The 13,719-nt window shown below is 38.3% G+C and overlaps 2 protein-coding genes across 5 annotated transcripts in view; one reads left to right on the top strand and one right to left on the bottom strand.

Moving 5' to 3' along the window:
* etnk2 (ethanolamine kinase 2) overlaps positions 1-9,541 on the top strand; it is a 26,108-nt gene extending 16,567 nt beyond the window's left edge. The window contains exon 9 of one of the 2 annotated variants that reach the window (XM_077726018.1): positions 9,166-9,541. In XM_077726018.1, coding sequence (XP_077582144.1) covers positions 9,166-9,232 — 67 coding nt within the window. In that variant the 3' untranslated portion in view covers positions 9,233-9,541. Of the gene's footprint in view, positions 1-8,161; positions 8,193-9,165 lie in introns of those variants that run through there. The other variant, XM_077726019.1, reaches the window with a different exon arrangement.
* sox13 (SRY-box transcription factor 13) overlaps positions 1-10,880 on the bottom strand; it is a 19,328-nt gene extending 8,448 nt beyond the window's left edge. For 2 of the 3 annotated variants that reach the window (XM_077726014.1, XM_077726013.1), the window contains exons 1-2: positions 10,531-10,880; positions 327-541 (exon numbers count right to left, since the gene is read on the bottom strand). In XM_077726014.1, the coding sequence (XP_077582140.1) occupies positions 327-539 (213 nt within the window). In that variant the 5' untranslated portion in view covers positions 540-541; positions 10,531-10,880. The remainder of the gene's footprint in view (positions 1-326; positions 542-10,530) is intronic. The other variant, XM_077726015.1, reaches the window with a different exon arrangement.
* Positions 10,881-13,719: the final 2,839 nt, after the last annotated feature.

Below are 13,719 nucleotides of genomic sequence, written 5' to 3' on the forward strand. Positions count from 1 at the left end.
ACAATAAAAAGCCGTATTTCATTGTTCGCTGTTGAAGGCCATCTAGTCAATTTATTAGGCTTAGCGAGCAATTAGTATTTCACACAGAGCCAAGTAGATGTTGGTATTTTTTTTTCTCTTTGGAAATAGAATTGACATTTATAATGCATTTTAGGCTTATTTTGATTATCATACCCATTTTTTTTTAAAGGGCAGTTAGACCTGGTCCTCCAAAACCTTTCAAACACGAATTAGCACTTTGACACCCCTCAATCCAGAGCGTTTGAAAATATACAGTGTGTCAGAAATCTACCATTCTATATAGATAACTAAATTGTCGTACTTACCAAAGGCGAACAGGACAGTGGCGGTGTAAGTTGACGGGCTACCAGTGGGAGGTTCACCACCCAGTCACGAGGGGGAGACATCTTCAGAGCAGATTCTGGATTGGAAATGAGCTCAGGTCCTTTACTGGTATCTTGTTCTACTTTGACACCAGCACATGCCATGCTGCTGTCCACATTGGGGAGGTGCAGCACTTTAGGGCTAGGCTCAACCATTCCTTTGAGAACACACATAATTATACCTGTCATTCCAATGAATGTTTGATTCACATTTGCCTTCATGCCTAACTTCTTCAAAGAAACAATGTCAATTATATTTTACAAAGGAGAAGGCTTTGTCAACTGACTGTAAACTGAGTGTGCTATTTTTAATATCAGTGACAAATACCCTAATTAACAACCTAGTTCGTAAATGCGTATGTGTATGGGAGGGCATTTATGAACACTTTGTGCTGGAGGCTCAGTAAAAGGTTAATTGAGTGTTTTATTACCAATCTATTGTTTGATTGTGTGAGTAATATGAGACAAAGCATAAGAGAAACTACACAACTCAGTGGTGGTGGAGTCATTAACAGAGTTTTTTTTTAACCAAACAGAGCGAAAAAGAGTTTAGAGATATTGTCTAAACGGTAAAATTTTCCAATTCCGCAATGGGGAGAAAGACAAAAAAAACAGCAGACAAAAGAACAAAACAAACTGAATAAACAAGGGCAAAAAGTGCACATATATATAAAGAGGGAGAAAAAGGCATTGTTGAAACTGGGAAACAAAGGAAGCAAGGACAATGGTGGAGAGGCTGACAAAAGCCCCCGGCCTTAGGAAACAGACTGGATAACAATGCCAGCGGAATGTGCCGACCAACTCGGGAACACGTTAAAAAAGAAAAAGGAAAAAAAGTCAGGCACCACCATTCTACGAAAAACATAACAAAGATAAGAGCCCCTCCCTCACCTCTCCAACATTGTGATTTTGAACAAAGCCACCTGTCTGCCATGGTTCAAGGCTTGACACTTAGTATATGTGTGTGTTTGTGTGAGTGTGTGTGTTTATTCATGCATCAGCTCAGTATGCATTTAAATCTGGTATAATTATACCTAGTCCATGTTAAAATGATATAAATTAAAGCACAAAAGAGAAAGCAAAACAGCTGTTTTTCATTGAGTTTCAACAAGCCAACTAGAATAATACGTTTTTTTATGGTTATAGGCAAGGAACAGGATATACAAAGTAACCTTTACATCCATTTTCTAGTTTCTTATCTTGACCCATGCATCTTTTAGGCCATTACCTGCTCAACAACTGAAAATTATTGTGTTGAAAACTTGGAACATAGGAGGAGTAGTATTCAGTGGTATTGAAATATGTTCCACCACCCTGTACTCATATGAATATGACAAAAGTAACACAAAACATGAATTATATCTTCCCATTCAACCAACTCCAACATATTCCTGTCTCCTCATGTTTGTAACCATGACACCACACCGTTGTTGAGTGTGATGGATGATTGTTATGGGTTCTTGTCAGTTTGATATGTTTACTCTTACGCTTACAGGTAAAGAGATTAGATATAATAGTGTAAAAGAAAGCCTTGGCATACTCATACGCCTATGATGCTTGAATAGAAGTATTGATTATTCCATTTGGAATTAGAAGCACTTAAACTGCTAAGGTACTGTGTGGTTTGTCCAATATTAAATGTCATTGCTGGGTCTCCGATCCAAGTGCTGGAAAGTCGAGCTGTCACAGGTGCTGTTCACGCCCTTTTCTGGGGGGACTGTGTGTCACCCAATGTAATGGTATGCACACAATGTCAGTGACCTACTCAGTTGGTCCTACTGGGTTGTTGACAGTGAGGAATGTGTCAAAGGTAATTATGTTTCAGACAATGCCTGCAGCTGTAACAATGAAAGTCACAGTTACTTCCACATTGGTCTCCTTTTGTTTAATATATACTTTACTCATGTAGAACCTGATCTTAAATGAGTATATTTTATTCTACTATGTACTGTATTTGTGTACTAGGGTTTTTCACTGTCCAATTTCCCACAAAGTAAGTCCACGAAATAAAAAGGAAACTTGAGCTAAGGTAGGGAAGGTACTGATTAGATATATTGTATAGCTACTTCGTCTTCATCAAATCTACTTCAATCACTATTTTGTTCTGATTGGATAACTGCTATCTTTTTGGACTAATTCTATAAAACCTAATGATAGTAAGAGATCATTTTATAATACTGGTAAACATATTTTGCATTATTTTATTTGACTAAAAATATGGGTATTAGGTCGGTATCGGCAAAACAACTTTTGAATCGGATTTAAACAAAAAATATCTGCATAGGGCATACAAGTTCTTAGTCATTTCCTCCATTTTCATTAATTGTTTGCATCATTATTTGTTCATTAATTTTCCAATCTGCTTATTGTAAGTTGTAAATCCCTTTAAAATGGCAACATTGCATTTTATTGAAGCAAGGCATTTGTGACTGTTATATAGATACAAAACTATATATTAATAAATGTTTAAAAACATTAGAAAATATATGTTAGTGCTGTTACAATAACAGCTGCAAATCGTCCCTGGGAAGAACCGATAATAACTTTTCTTTTGGAATTCCATAGCAGGTAATTTGCATGTAAGACTGCTGAAGTTATGAATTCTCAAAAACACACACGTACAGTACTTCATTTAGAAATAGTTAATAGTTTAATAAATAAAAAGTCATTACAAAAAGAACGGCTACTTGTAGGAATGACCTTCTTTTGCTTTTACTGCATTTTCTATTACACTTGAGTTTGGACTTTTATTTCCCAATCACCCATAAAACGAGAGAATTTTTAAAGAACCATGGGTCTTTGTATTAATGTCTTTTTAGTTAAAGCAATTGTACAATGTCCTAAACATGTACTTATTGTAGCGCGTTCATTGAAAAACACACACACACAATTTGGAACAAATTCTTTGTGCATTATTGCCTTGGCCTCATTAGAGAATGAGATCGCTGGGATGAAGTCAAAAACCTTCCTCTTTTCATCCATCCATTCCCTCTCCCCCTATTCTCCTAGCCTTTTGATGTCAAGGGTATTGAACTATTGTGCACAGTCCTCCCCTCAAAAAAAAACATTCATCAGGAATAGCTACTCACTAATCAAATTTTCTTTCGCTAAACCTTGATAAAGCTCAGTGGATCACACAATGGAGTAGAATTTGTAACTTTGCCTGTTAAAAATGGGAGCTAGCATACAAAAAAAGTCAACATCTGGCCTATAGACATTATCAATACAGTTATAGTTCACCAGTATAGAAGTTCACATTTTCACCTAAGTTTCTTTTGCAAATGGTCCACTTTTTTTTACTACTGCCAATGCCATTTGAGAGATCCTCCACCACACCAGAGGGAGATTAAATTACAGGAAATTATCAATTTATAGTAAATCAACAATGCTAACCAATAATGCCCCTTTGCTTTATTTTCTATGATTATTTCACTACATGCAAAAAAATGCGACCAGGTGTGCACTTGAAATGAAAAGTACTATTTCAGTCTAAAATGTTATGGAAATTTGCTCCATGTATTTAGGTTCAAAAACAATGACAACATATTAGTGGGGAAAGTTGGGGACTACTTGACTCAAGATAAGTGCACAGCTTGATGTTAAGCAGACGGCAGCTGTGAAATGCGGAATTTATTTTATATTTCTATTTATATTCTTTTTGTCAAACTGCCAAACAACAATAGTCTATCGGGAAACAACTTTTATGGCTCTTGCTGTGCTTGTATGCAAATGTCAGAATTAAGACGTCTTCTTAGTTCCAAGACTAATTGCTAATTATTCATATGAAAAAAAAGATAATGGACTCAATCAATTAAATTAGGCCAGAAGCTTTTTGTTCACGACCTTTAGTGCACCTGTGTCTTAACACTTTTCATTAAAATGTTTTTCCTTGTGTAGACTACTGACGATCCCATTCTTTGTTAATTAATTGTGAACAAATACACACAAAAGAGAAGCAATTGGGCATCTGTGGCTTTATTCAATTACAAACTAATAGAACCTGAAAAAAACACATAAATACCCTTTACCTTGCCAGGATGAGACTTTTCATATTTTTATATTACTTATTTATGTTGTTTTTTACTGTGATTACAACTGATGAAAATTGATATTTACATATTTGTATATTGGAAAATAACTTTATTCCTCTAGAGAAAGGCTGAAAATAAGATAAGGTCAAATGTAATAACTTACCTTTAAAATATTCCCACGCTTGTTAATTACTTAAAAACCCAAACAACCTTGAAAACAACTTAAATCTTTACCCTTAAGAAAGCTACTTTATACAAAATGGGTTAATAGCTCTAGGCCACCTTCATCAAGACTTGTCATATGGCTTTCTTATAGTCTTCTTTTATGAAGCACAGTACCAAACCATAGCCATCTTTCTATCCAGCACCCCCCCCCCCCCTCATTCACCTCCTATGAAACAGGTCGCCAATTGTGATGGCTAGCGAGAAGCTACAGTGGCATTTAGAGAAGATGGGATGTAGGAGGATGAGGGGAGAAGACAAAACATGCACCCAATAAAGAGACAGAACAAGAGACATGGAAGAAAGGATGCGTATGAAGGCCACTTTTTTTTTTTTTTATACAAAGCACTCTAACCCCCACTCTTTTTACACTCGGCTCCTTGAGGGTAGCAGAGACAAAGCCTGACTCTCACAATCTGCTCCCTCCTTTAGCCCAGCACACTTTATATCTTCAGTACATTCGCTCGCTCTCCTGATGAGCACCCACGTGTGTACAAAGTGTGAGAGGACGGACGTGTGTGTGTTTACGCCTGGGTATGTGTGTGTGTGCTTTATGGCGCTCCAACTGAGAGTGATGGGGGTCTGTTTGTTGAGGGCCTTACAGGGCAAGGGGCCAGGGCTCAGAACCGTTACTATGGAAACACCTTGGCGCACAACAGGTGATTCTACGGGGGAGGGGGGATGTTCATCTCCACAGTGAGGAACTACAGGAGGCGATGTGTGTTGGTTTACCTAACTACATGCCACAAACAACTTAATACTACAGGTCTTAACCAGCTCCAATAAGACAGAGATCATGTCTGAAGTTGCTTGCTGATTACCCTAATAATACATATCCCACTTTGCACACATCCTGCCCACAGAGATGATAGGACCCGTGCACACATACACATTCACATGCCCAAACATGTACATATACACATCTGATGCCTGTTAGCCATTTTCGATAATGTTGCCACTAATTTCGCATTGATTTCAAAAAATTACAAACTTCACAAATTTATGTCAGTACTGCTAAGGAGTGACTGCTCATGGTATTTCATTTGAGTGCATTGGAAAGGTCTTTGATTTTAGCAGGAATAGCTAGAAAAAGTACTTCATTAGATTCAAAGAACATTGAATAAAAATATGATCATCAAACATAGAAGAAAATTTCAATCGTCCTCCAGAGTAATGTTTATAAGCTTTAAAGAGGGTAGAGCTGAGAATTAGTCTTTCATTTATAAATCATCAATCACAATATAGTAGAGTTCATTAAGATACATGTTTGGGTCTATTTCAAACCACTTCTAAGGAATATGATCTTAACAAACTCGCAAGATGAGTTATAGCCAGATACAATTTTGCCAGGGGCCCGAGGAATTTCGACAGAGGTATCTTTTGCTGGGGGCGGCCTGGCGACTTGAGTGGTTAGCAAGTCGGCCTCACAGTTCTGGGGTCCTGGGTTCAAATCCAGGCCGGTCCACCTGTGTGGAGTTTGCATGTTCTAAGTGTGTTTTCTCCAGGTATTCTGGTTTCCTACCACATTCCAAAAAACATGCATGGTAGTCTGATTGGACACTAAATTGCCCCTACTAGGTATGGGTGTGAGTGCGAATAGCTGTCGGTCTGCTTGTGCCCTGCGATCGTTTTGCAGACATAAGAGAGGTTTGTTCCTTGTAAAGTAGAATCCTAAGAAGGCCTTGTGATTGCAGACAGTGGTGCTGATTGTTGGCAGAGAATATGTGGTTGTTTTATAAGGGTATCTCTTATCAGTTTTTTTTGTGTTTTTAGTATTGCTAACAATTATTATTATGGTTTCAATTGGAGTGTTTATATCAAATGAGTCAAAACTGGAATTGTTTGAATTTAAAATTAACATGGACAACCTTTGAGACACTTCTGCATTGAAAAGCTATTCCTGAACAGGGACTTGGATCCTCAGATTCAAAGTATGAATGTCTCCTGATTATCAAGCTAACCAGTGTGTAACAGGGCAACACCATGGCACTACACCATCAGTTAGAGCGGTGACACATAGATAAAGTTGTCAAATGTCATTGCACTGATCTCTCAGACGACAGCATGAGTTTTTAACCTACACATTCCTTGTAATTCTTTCAGAGAGACAATGCAGTCAGAGGGTTTTATTTGAACGCATCACAAGGCTTCCGTGAACAACGCATTGTTCTGTTTGATTGGCTTGGCCTCACATTGTGTTAAAGGACTAAAAGAGAAAGAGAGTTAGAGAGAACCAGTCAGAGCGAGCAAGACACACACACACACACACACACAAAATTATACCCTATTGTGGGGGCTCTCTGTGGACTGCCGGTTCAATAGGATTCCGAGAACAATGTCCAAAGGATATAGGAGGTTGGGATGAAAGATGAAGAGAAAAAAAAACTTTGTCTGCCGCACTGCCCTCATGGAAGTGTTCAGTGTATCACAAATACTAGATACAATCAGGGTTTTCAACTCTCACACATTGAGCGTGTCTCTCAATCTCTCACATATCTGGCCATTCTCAAACCCCTTAAACCAAACATAACCTTTTTCGCCCTAAAAATATGTATCTCAACCATTGTCATAATGAAAAAATAGAGATAAATTAGGGGATCTATTAAAAAACGGTTCCATATAGATTTTCCCACAGCTGTCATTGTTGATTTAAATAACAGGCTTTCAGCTGACATGCACAACTAGTCGGCAGCTTGGATAGCAAAGTAGAACAAATATGATGGAACAAAATACAGCCGTTCACCTCGACATTGTATGGCCCCCAGGCCACATTCCTGCGCATTCCTGTAAGATTCACTGTATGATCCTCAAAAATAAAAGCAAACAAATATTTATTCTTCACATCAAATAAAAATAGTTTACTACTTTTTATTTGAAAAGGCCAAAGGTGCATGAGCTCTTAAGTGAACCTGTTGCTCTCAGAGCTCAGGCACACTTTCCCTTAAAATGTCGGACCACATTAAACGGAGAAAAGTTAGTAGCAAATTCTGCTTATTAAATAATACAAGGGACACCTAGTACATAGTTATTTTCCGAAGTCCAGGGTCAAACTTTGTAACTACGCGTTGATATGTTCAGTGTACAACACGCAAGAATTTTCGAAATAGAACGCATACACGTGCAAATACAACACAATTAAAGATTGAGGCATAAATATGAGGTGTCATTTACCAATTAAGCTTTAAGGCTTTTTCTCATTAGCGCAATTTATGCACACTGTGCCACCATCAAACCCATGTTTCAGTCTCCACTTAAAATGATTGAACTTGTGACTAATAACAAATGCATCTTTAAGTACCAGCTGACAAAAAGCCTTGCTATATACATCCGGAAATGTTGTACATTAGCACTTCTAAATTTGATCATGCCGGTAAACTGTTGACCACCTTTTTGCATGTTGTCAATGGACCCTTTCACACTATGCAGACTCTGGTGTGAAAAGGCTTTTATTGACAGTCACATCTTTGTAATTTTATGTGACATTCTTCTAATCCACTTTTTTTCTAGTCATTGTTAACTTGAAAGATGGCCAAGTGGTTAGCGCGGCAGCTTCACAGTTCTGGGGCCGAGGATTCGATCCCAGGTGAGTCCGTACTGTGTGGAGTGTTCATGTTTTAGCCGCGCTTGCATTGGTTTTCTTCAGGTGATCTAGTTTCAAAAACATGCAGGATAGCCTGTTTGAACACTTAAATTTCCCCCTAGGTGTGAATGTGATTGTAAATGGTTGTCTGTCTCTTTGTGCCCTGTGATTGGTCAGCTGGGATAGGCTCTAGCAACCCCCTATAACCCTTGTGAGAATAATCGGTTCAGAAAATGAAGAATGAATGTTAATTTGATCGTTATTTTCACACTGGTATTTAAAAAAAGGGGTGTGTATGCAATCATTACTCTATTAATTACCAATGTAATGATTTCCCACGTTGTTTTTAATTATTCAAACAAAAGCTTTTCAACATTAATTTAACACCCATAATTAACCATGTTTTCAGTCTCGTAAACATTCACATTGATGTGGTACAAAGGCAGGGATCTATTAGTGAACTGTCTAGCAACCAGCATGAACCCATTTCACTTTGGAAGAAAAAAAAACATCACAGTAAAGAAAAGGGTTAGAAGAGAGGGAGGAGTGTAGGTATCAATACTTATAACGTGTAAACGCATATGGGTGGTTGGCTGATTGAAAAAGGTATTGTAGTGGCGCTGCCTGCTGACAAAGTGCCAGACATTTTGGATGGAATGATGTGCCTGGTGTCAAAGCGTTGTCATGGCACTTTTGTAAAGTTTGGAAGATTTGCGTAGCAGAAATTATTTTGGGGAGGAGTTGCATAGATGTTATGATATAATGATATGAAGGGTCAATTTCATTTAGTTGAGTTGAAGTGTCCAAGAGTCTAAGAATGATGTCTTCCAACTGTCATTAATTCATTCTTTGGTTACTCAATGCAAATAATTGTGTTACAAATGTATAGGAAGGCTTGCCCGACTGAATGTTTTGACGCTGGCCCACTGACTTTGCTTTGATTCTTCAGGTTGAACTTCCCCACACATCATACAAGTAATGTAAGTAAGTCCGTTAATTTGGGGTTTTTGATTTGATGCAAAACACGCACATATGATCGCACTCTAAACTGAGGGAAAAGTCACTTATAGTAAGTGTCGTTGCCGTTGTTGTTGTCAGATCAACATGAGGGCAATAATATGTACAGTATCCCACTGAAATCATAAACATTGCATAAAGAATGGCATGCATTCCGGAAAGGTTTCCAAAATTGAAATATTCCTTTTAATACATTCAATTGATCAAATGCCTATAGGTTATAACAGACCAAGATGAGAGAATTGAAATTGAAGAATATTTTAAAAAGCACTACTTAACCTGTGCGGCCCGGTGGAACAAGTGGTTAGCGCGACAACCTCATAGCTCTGGTCCTGGGTTCGAGTCCAGGCCGGTAAACATGTGTGGAGTTTGCATGTTCTCTGCGGGCTTGCGTGGGTTTCCTCCGGGTACTCCGGTTTCCTCCCACATTCCAAAAACATGCAGGATAGGTTGCTTGAACACTAAATTGCCTCCTATGTGTGATTGTGAATGTGAATAGTTGTCCGTCTCCTTGTGCCCTTTAATCGGCTGGCCACCGATTCATTTTGTACCCCGCCTCTGGCCCGGGGTCAGCTGGGATTGGCTCCAGCACCCCCCACGACCTTAATGAGGATAAAGTAGTTCAGAAAATGAGATGAGAACTACTAAAACGAAGTTATCCAATAAAATAGAAAGTGAAACTAAGCCCAATCCTGAATCGAGCTGTCAGTGAATAATTTGAACTCATGACCAAGCTCTCCACAATCATTTTATAATAGAATAAAAGTGTCTGTTATTAACTACCATTTGTGATGGCTGTATGAATCAAATCCTTTTAAAACATGCCTATTAGTTCATATTAAGGATACTGGTTGTGGGGGAGGGGGATGAAGTTGACTTCATGTTGGGTAAGAAAGCTTCAAAGGGGTCTAGTTTTAAAAGTCCCAAATAATCTTGTAACGCCCCTGATTTGGTTGCTGCGCCCCTGAGCGTGGGGCTTCTGATATAGAAGTACTTTATGCAGCTCTTAAAAGTTTAAAGAGCTATAGAAATAACAGCAACAATCAACTACTGTAATAAAAAACCAACAAGTAAATAAAACAAAACACGAGCGCCCTGATGTAACTTGATTTTGGCGTGCAGTGTCACTCACACTTAAACATCATCATCTTGATTATCATCCAAAACTTCATGTACATCGAATATCCTCACAACATCCGTTATTACCACTTTAATGACAACTAAAACTTCATTCATTTAAAGGATGTTTCAATCAGATTTGACAAAAAAGTGAATTAAGAATCAAAAGGACACTTACCAGGCAATCCCAATGCGTTCTTCAATTCCCGAATAAAAGAGAGAAAAAACGAACAAAACTTCTTAATTTGTCAAACGGTGCCAACTTGGCAACAAAACACACAAAAAGAAACCGGCTTGGTTGATGACGCGAGTTTTTCGGTCCCCAGTCCCGTTTTCTGCGCTTCTTTTACGGAGTGGCTTTCCTGACAGTGACCGCTGAGCTCGCAGTGTCACAGCGTGGCCACTGACGCGCGTGAATGTTGTCAGAAAAACGCGATCTACTAAACCGGCCGCCCTCCTCCTTTCATCCGCAACCAACCTGACTTCGCACCCAGTCCAAGGCGACACAAGCTCACCTCCCACTTAAAGGGCAAGGGTCCGACCGACTGCAGGTTGAGGGGACTACTAGTCGAATGGGTGGGGGGGAGGTGAGTAAAAGACGCACTGGGAGAACGGGTCGATGGCAACCATCAATACCTTCTGATCCCATTCACCAATATGCCATTACCTCTTGGTGATAAGGTTCCTTTGAATCCATTTGGTTCAATATTGCATTTATTACCATTCCCACTTTGTCCAATTACGGTGCCAAACAGGGGCGTGACTTGGTTCTATGGAGTTATGGGACTCGCCCCCCACCCAAGATAGGGGGGTATCGAATATGTGGAAAGCTTATTTTAAACATTTAACAGAGCATTTCCTGAAATATATGGTATCTTCAAATAATTTGTTGCAACTTAGAGTTGAATAAATATCAGTTTGATGAATTTTCAAGTGCCGCTTCAGATTAGTAGTAGCCTTGCATTCATCTCATCTCATTTTCTCATATCCGCTTTATCCTCACTAGGTTGGCAGGGGGTGCTGGAGCCTATCCCAGCTGACTTTGGGCCAGAGGCGGGGGACACTCTGAATTGATGGATAGGAGACAAACGTTAGAGTGTCCAATCAGCCTACCATGCATGTCCTTGGAATGTGGGAGGAAACCAGAGTACCCGGAGAAAACCCACACAGGCCCGGGGTGAACGTGCAAACTACACACAGGTTGACAAACCAGGATTTGAACCCAGGTCCCGCACTCTGAGGCCGCCGTGCCATACATTGTAAATATATGACATTAACTATGGCACCTTTTCATTTGGTCTCATCAGATGAAAAATGATAATCGTCTCATCGTGAAGTCATCCTAGACACGTTTTTAGCCCGTCATCATTATCGTGTCAAATGATCACCCGTTAAACAATTTTGTCATCAAGGTTATGTGAGAACACAAAGTGCAAGTCAATGCAAACACATGTGCAATAATTTGGGGGATATTCTTGACAAGCACACACTGAGAGTTTCGCTCATTCTTTTTTTTCAAAGTCAGATGAGCAGTTTCTATGCGACCCTGGCTGTTTCACAGACCATGAAAATAAAAAAGGGAAAAACATACAATACATTTGCACAGTTGGCACATCCTCAAACTCATATTTTCGATCATTGAGAGCCTTTTAACCGCTAATAACCAGGTATCAACCAACATGACTAAGTGGATATACTAAAAATAGCATTGAAACAACAAAGGCTGAAAATGTTATGGATTTCATGAATGCATTCAAAAAGTAGAAAAAAAAGAAAACTTATGGACAAAAAAAGATGAGGCCATGAGGCCTTAAGCATGTAATTAATTTTGGCAAGTAGTTGTCATGCAAAAGATTTGACAATGATTTGCCATTCTTTATTCATTCACTAACTAAAATTGCTACTCTTCTGTTATTTGTGGATCCATCAAAACGGAAGTTGGCAACATGCATTGATCTTTAAGAAGGATTTTTGGCTGTGTCTCAAGGTTGTTTAGTTAAATTAATTGTTACTCCTCCATTATTTGTCATCAGAGTACAATAATATGTGTTCAGTATATTCTAGGGATGCATACACATTGATCCTTGGAACCTTTTTTCTTAGAACAAATCTCAGGGCTGATTAATTAAATTAATGGATTGCTGACTTATTGTTGCCAGTAGGTTCTGAAATAGCCAGTAGAGGGCAATGAAACTCTGGTTGTTCTTTTCATGTCTCTGGGATGATGAGATATTTAAGTCAGGCGGTTGTAGTTCAGTTGTGAATTGGTTGTGATTGAAAAAGAAAAGATTAGGGTTTTTTTTTAAATACAAACATTATATGAGAAAGAAATGTCATCAAACATTTTCTGACAAACTAGATGGACATAAAAGGAGGAAATGAATTTAGCTCCTGATAAATTTGACTGGGATTGCCAGTTTCCTAATTAGTATATTTAAAATATTTTATTCCTATCAATTTCAAGCGCTATTTCTTTCTTTTATGTTTATTTTTCAATTTTTTACTTATTTTTTTCACAAATTTAAACCTATTGGTTGGTTGCGCAAGTTAAACTTGTCAGTTTTGTAATTCAGTTGTTTGCTGACACTACAGATTTAAAGCCTGTAATAAATGTGTGGTTAACAGCCTGACCAAAACTGTTTACTCTGCTCTAGTAGTTGCAACACATAACATAGATAAGAGATTGTTTTAAAATGATAACAAAAATGCCAACACAACTAGGGGATGTAAAACAAAGAAAATGATAGCTTTCACAGACATCATAACCCAGGAATTACCCACACTTTCAAAGCAGTGCATTTGCATTATACATTGAAATAATTGTATATGGTTAAGTCACTAAGTGTATAGAAAATAGCTGCCCATTTTTGACCAGCACACATCAATCCAATTTACTTCTGCTGCTGAATTACAGTATGCTTTTAATGTCAGTAATTTTCTGTACACATTACATATATAATGCATGTTTTTTTCATAAATTCATATAAAGAGTGAAAGAGAGAGCGAGCAAGAGAGAGAGAGAGAGATTTATTTATTTTCTATACCGCTCATCCTCACAAGGGTCGCGGACGGGGGCGCTGGAGCTTATCCCAGCCAATGATGGGCCATAGGCGGGAGACACCTTGATGTGATATAACAATGTTATTGTGTAAACTACACTTATTGTAAAACAGCTTGCTTATAGATACATTTTTAGAGACGGAACAATTACGGATGAAAAGATGATTAAAATTCTTTTTATTTTATTTTAGGGAAGGCACTCCAAAAACTAAAGCAAATAACTATTAAAAGAGGGAAAAATGGCAGTTTTTGTGTAGAGTGTTTGTATACAATCATTGTGGAGAATATAGCTGCCCGCGAGGGACTG

This window comes from Stigmatopora nigra, chromosome 10 (genome assembly GCF_051989575.1).
Source record: "Stigmatopora nigra isolate UIUO_SnigA chromosome 10, RoL_Snig_1.1, whole genome shotgun sequence".
NCBI classification, from domain to species: domain Eukaryota; kingdom Metazoa; phylum Chordata; class Actinopteri; order Syngnathiformes; family Syngnathidae; genus Stigmatopora; species Stigmatopora nigra.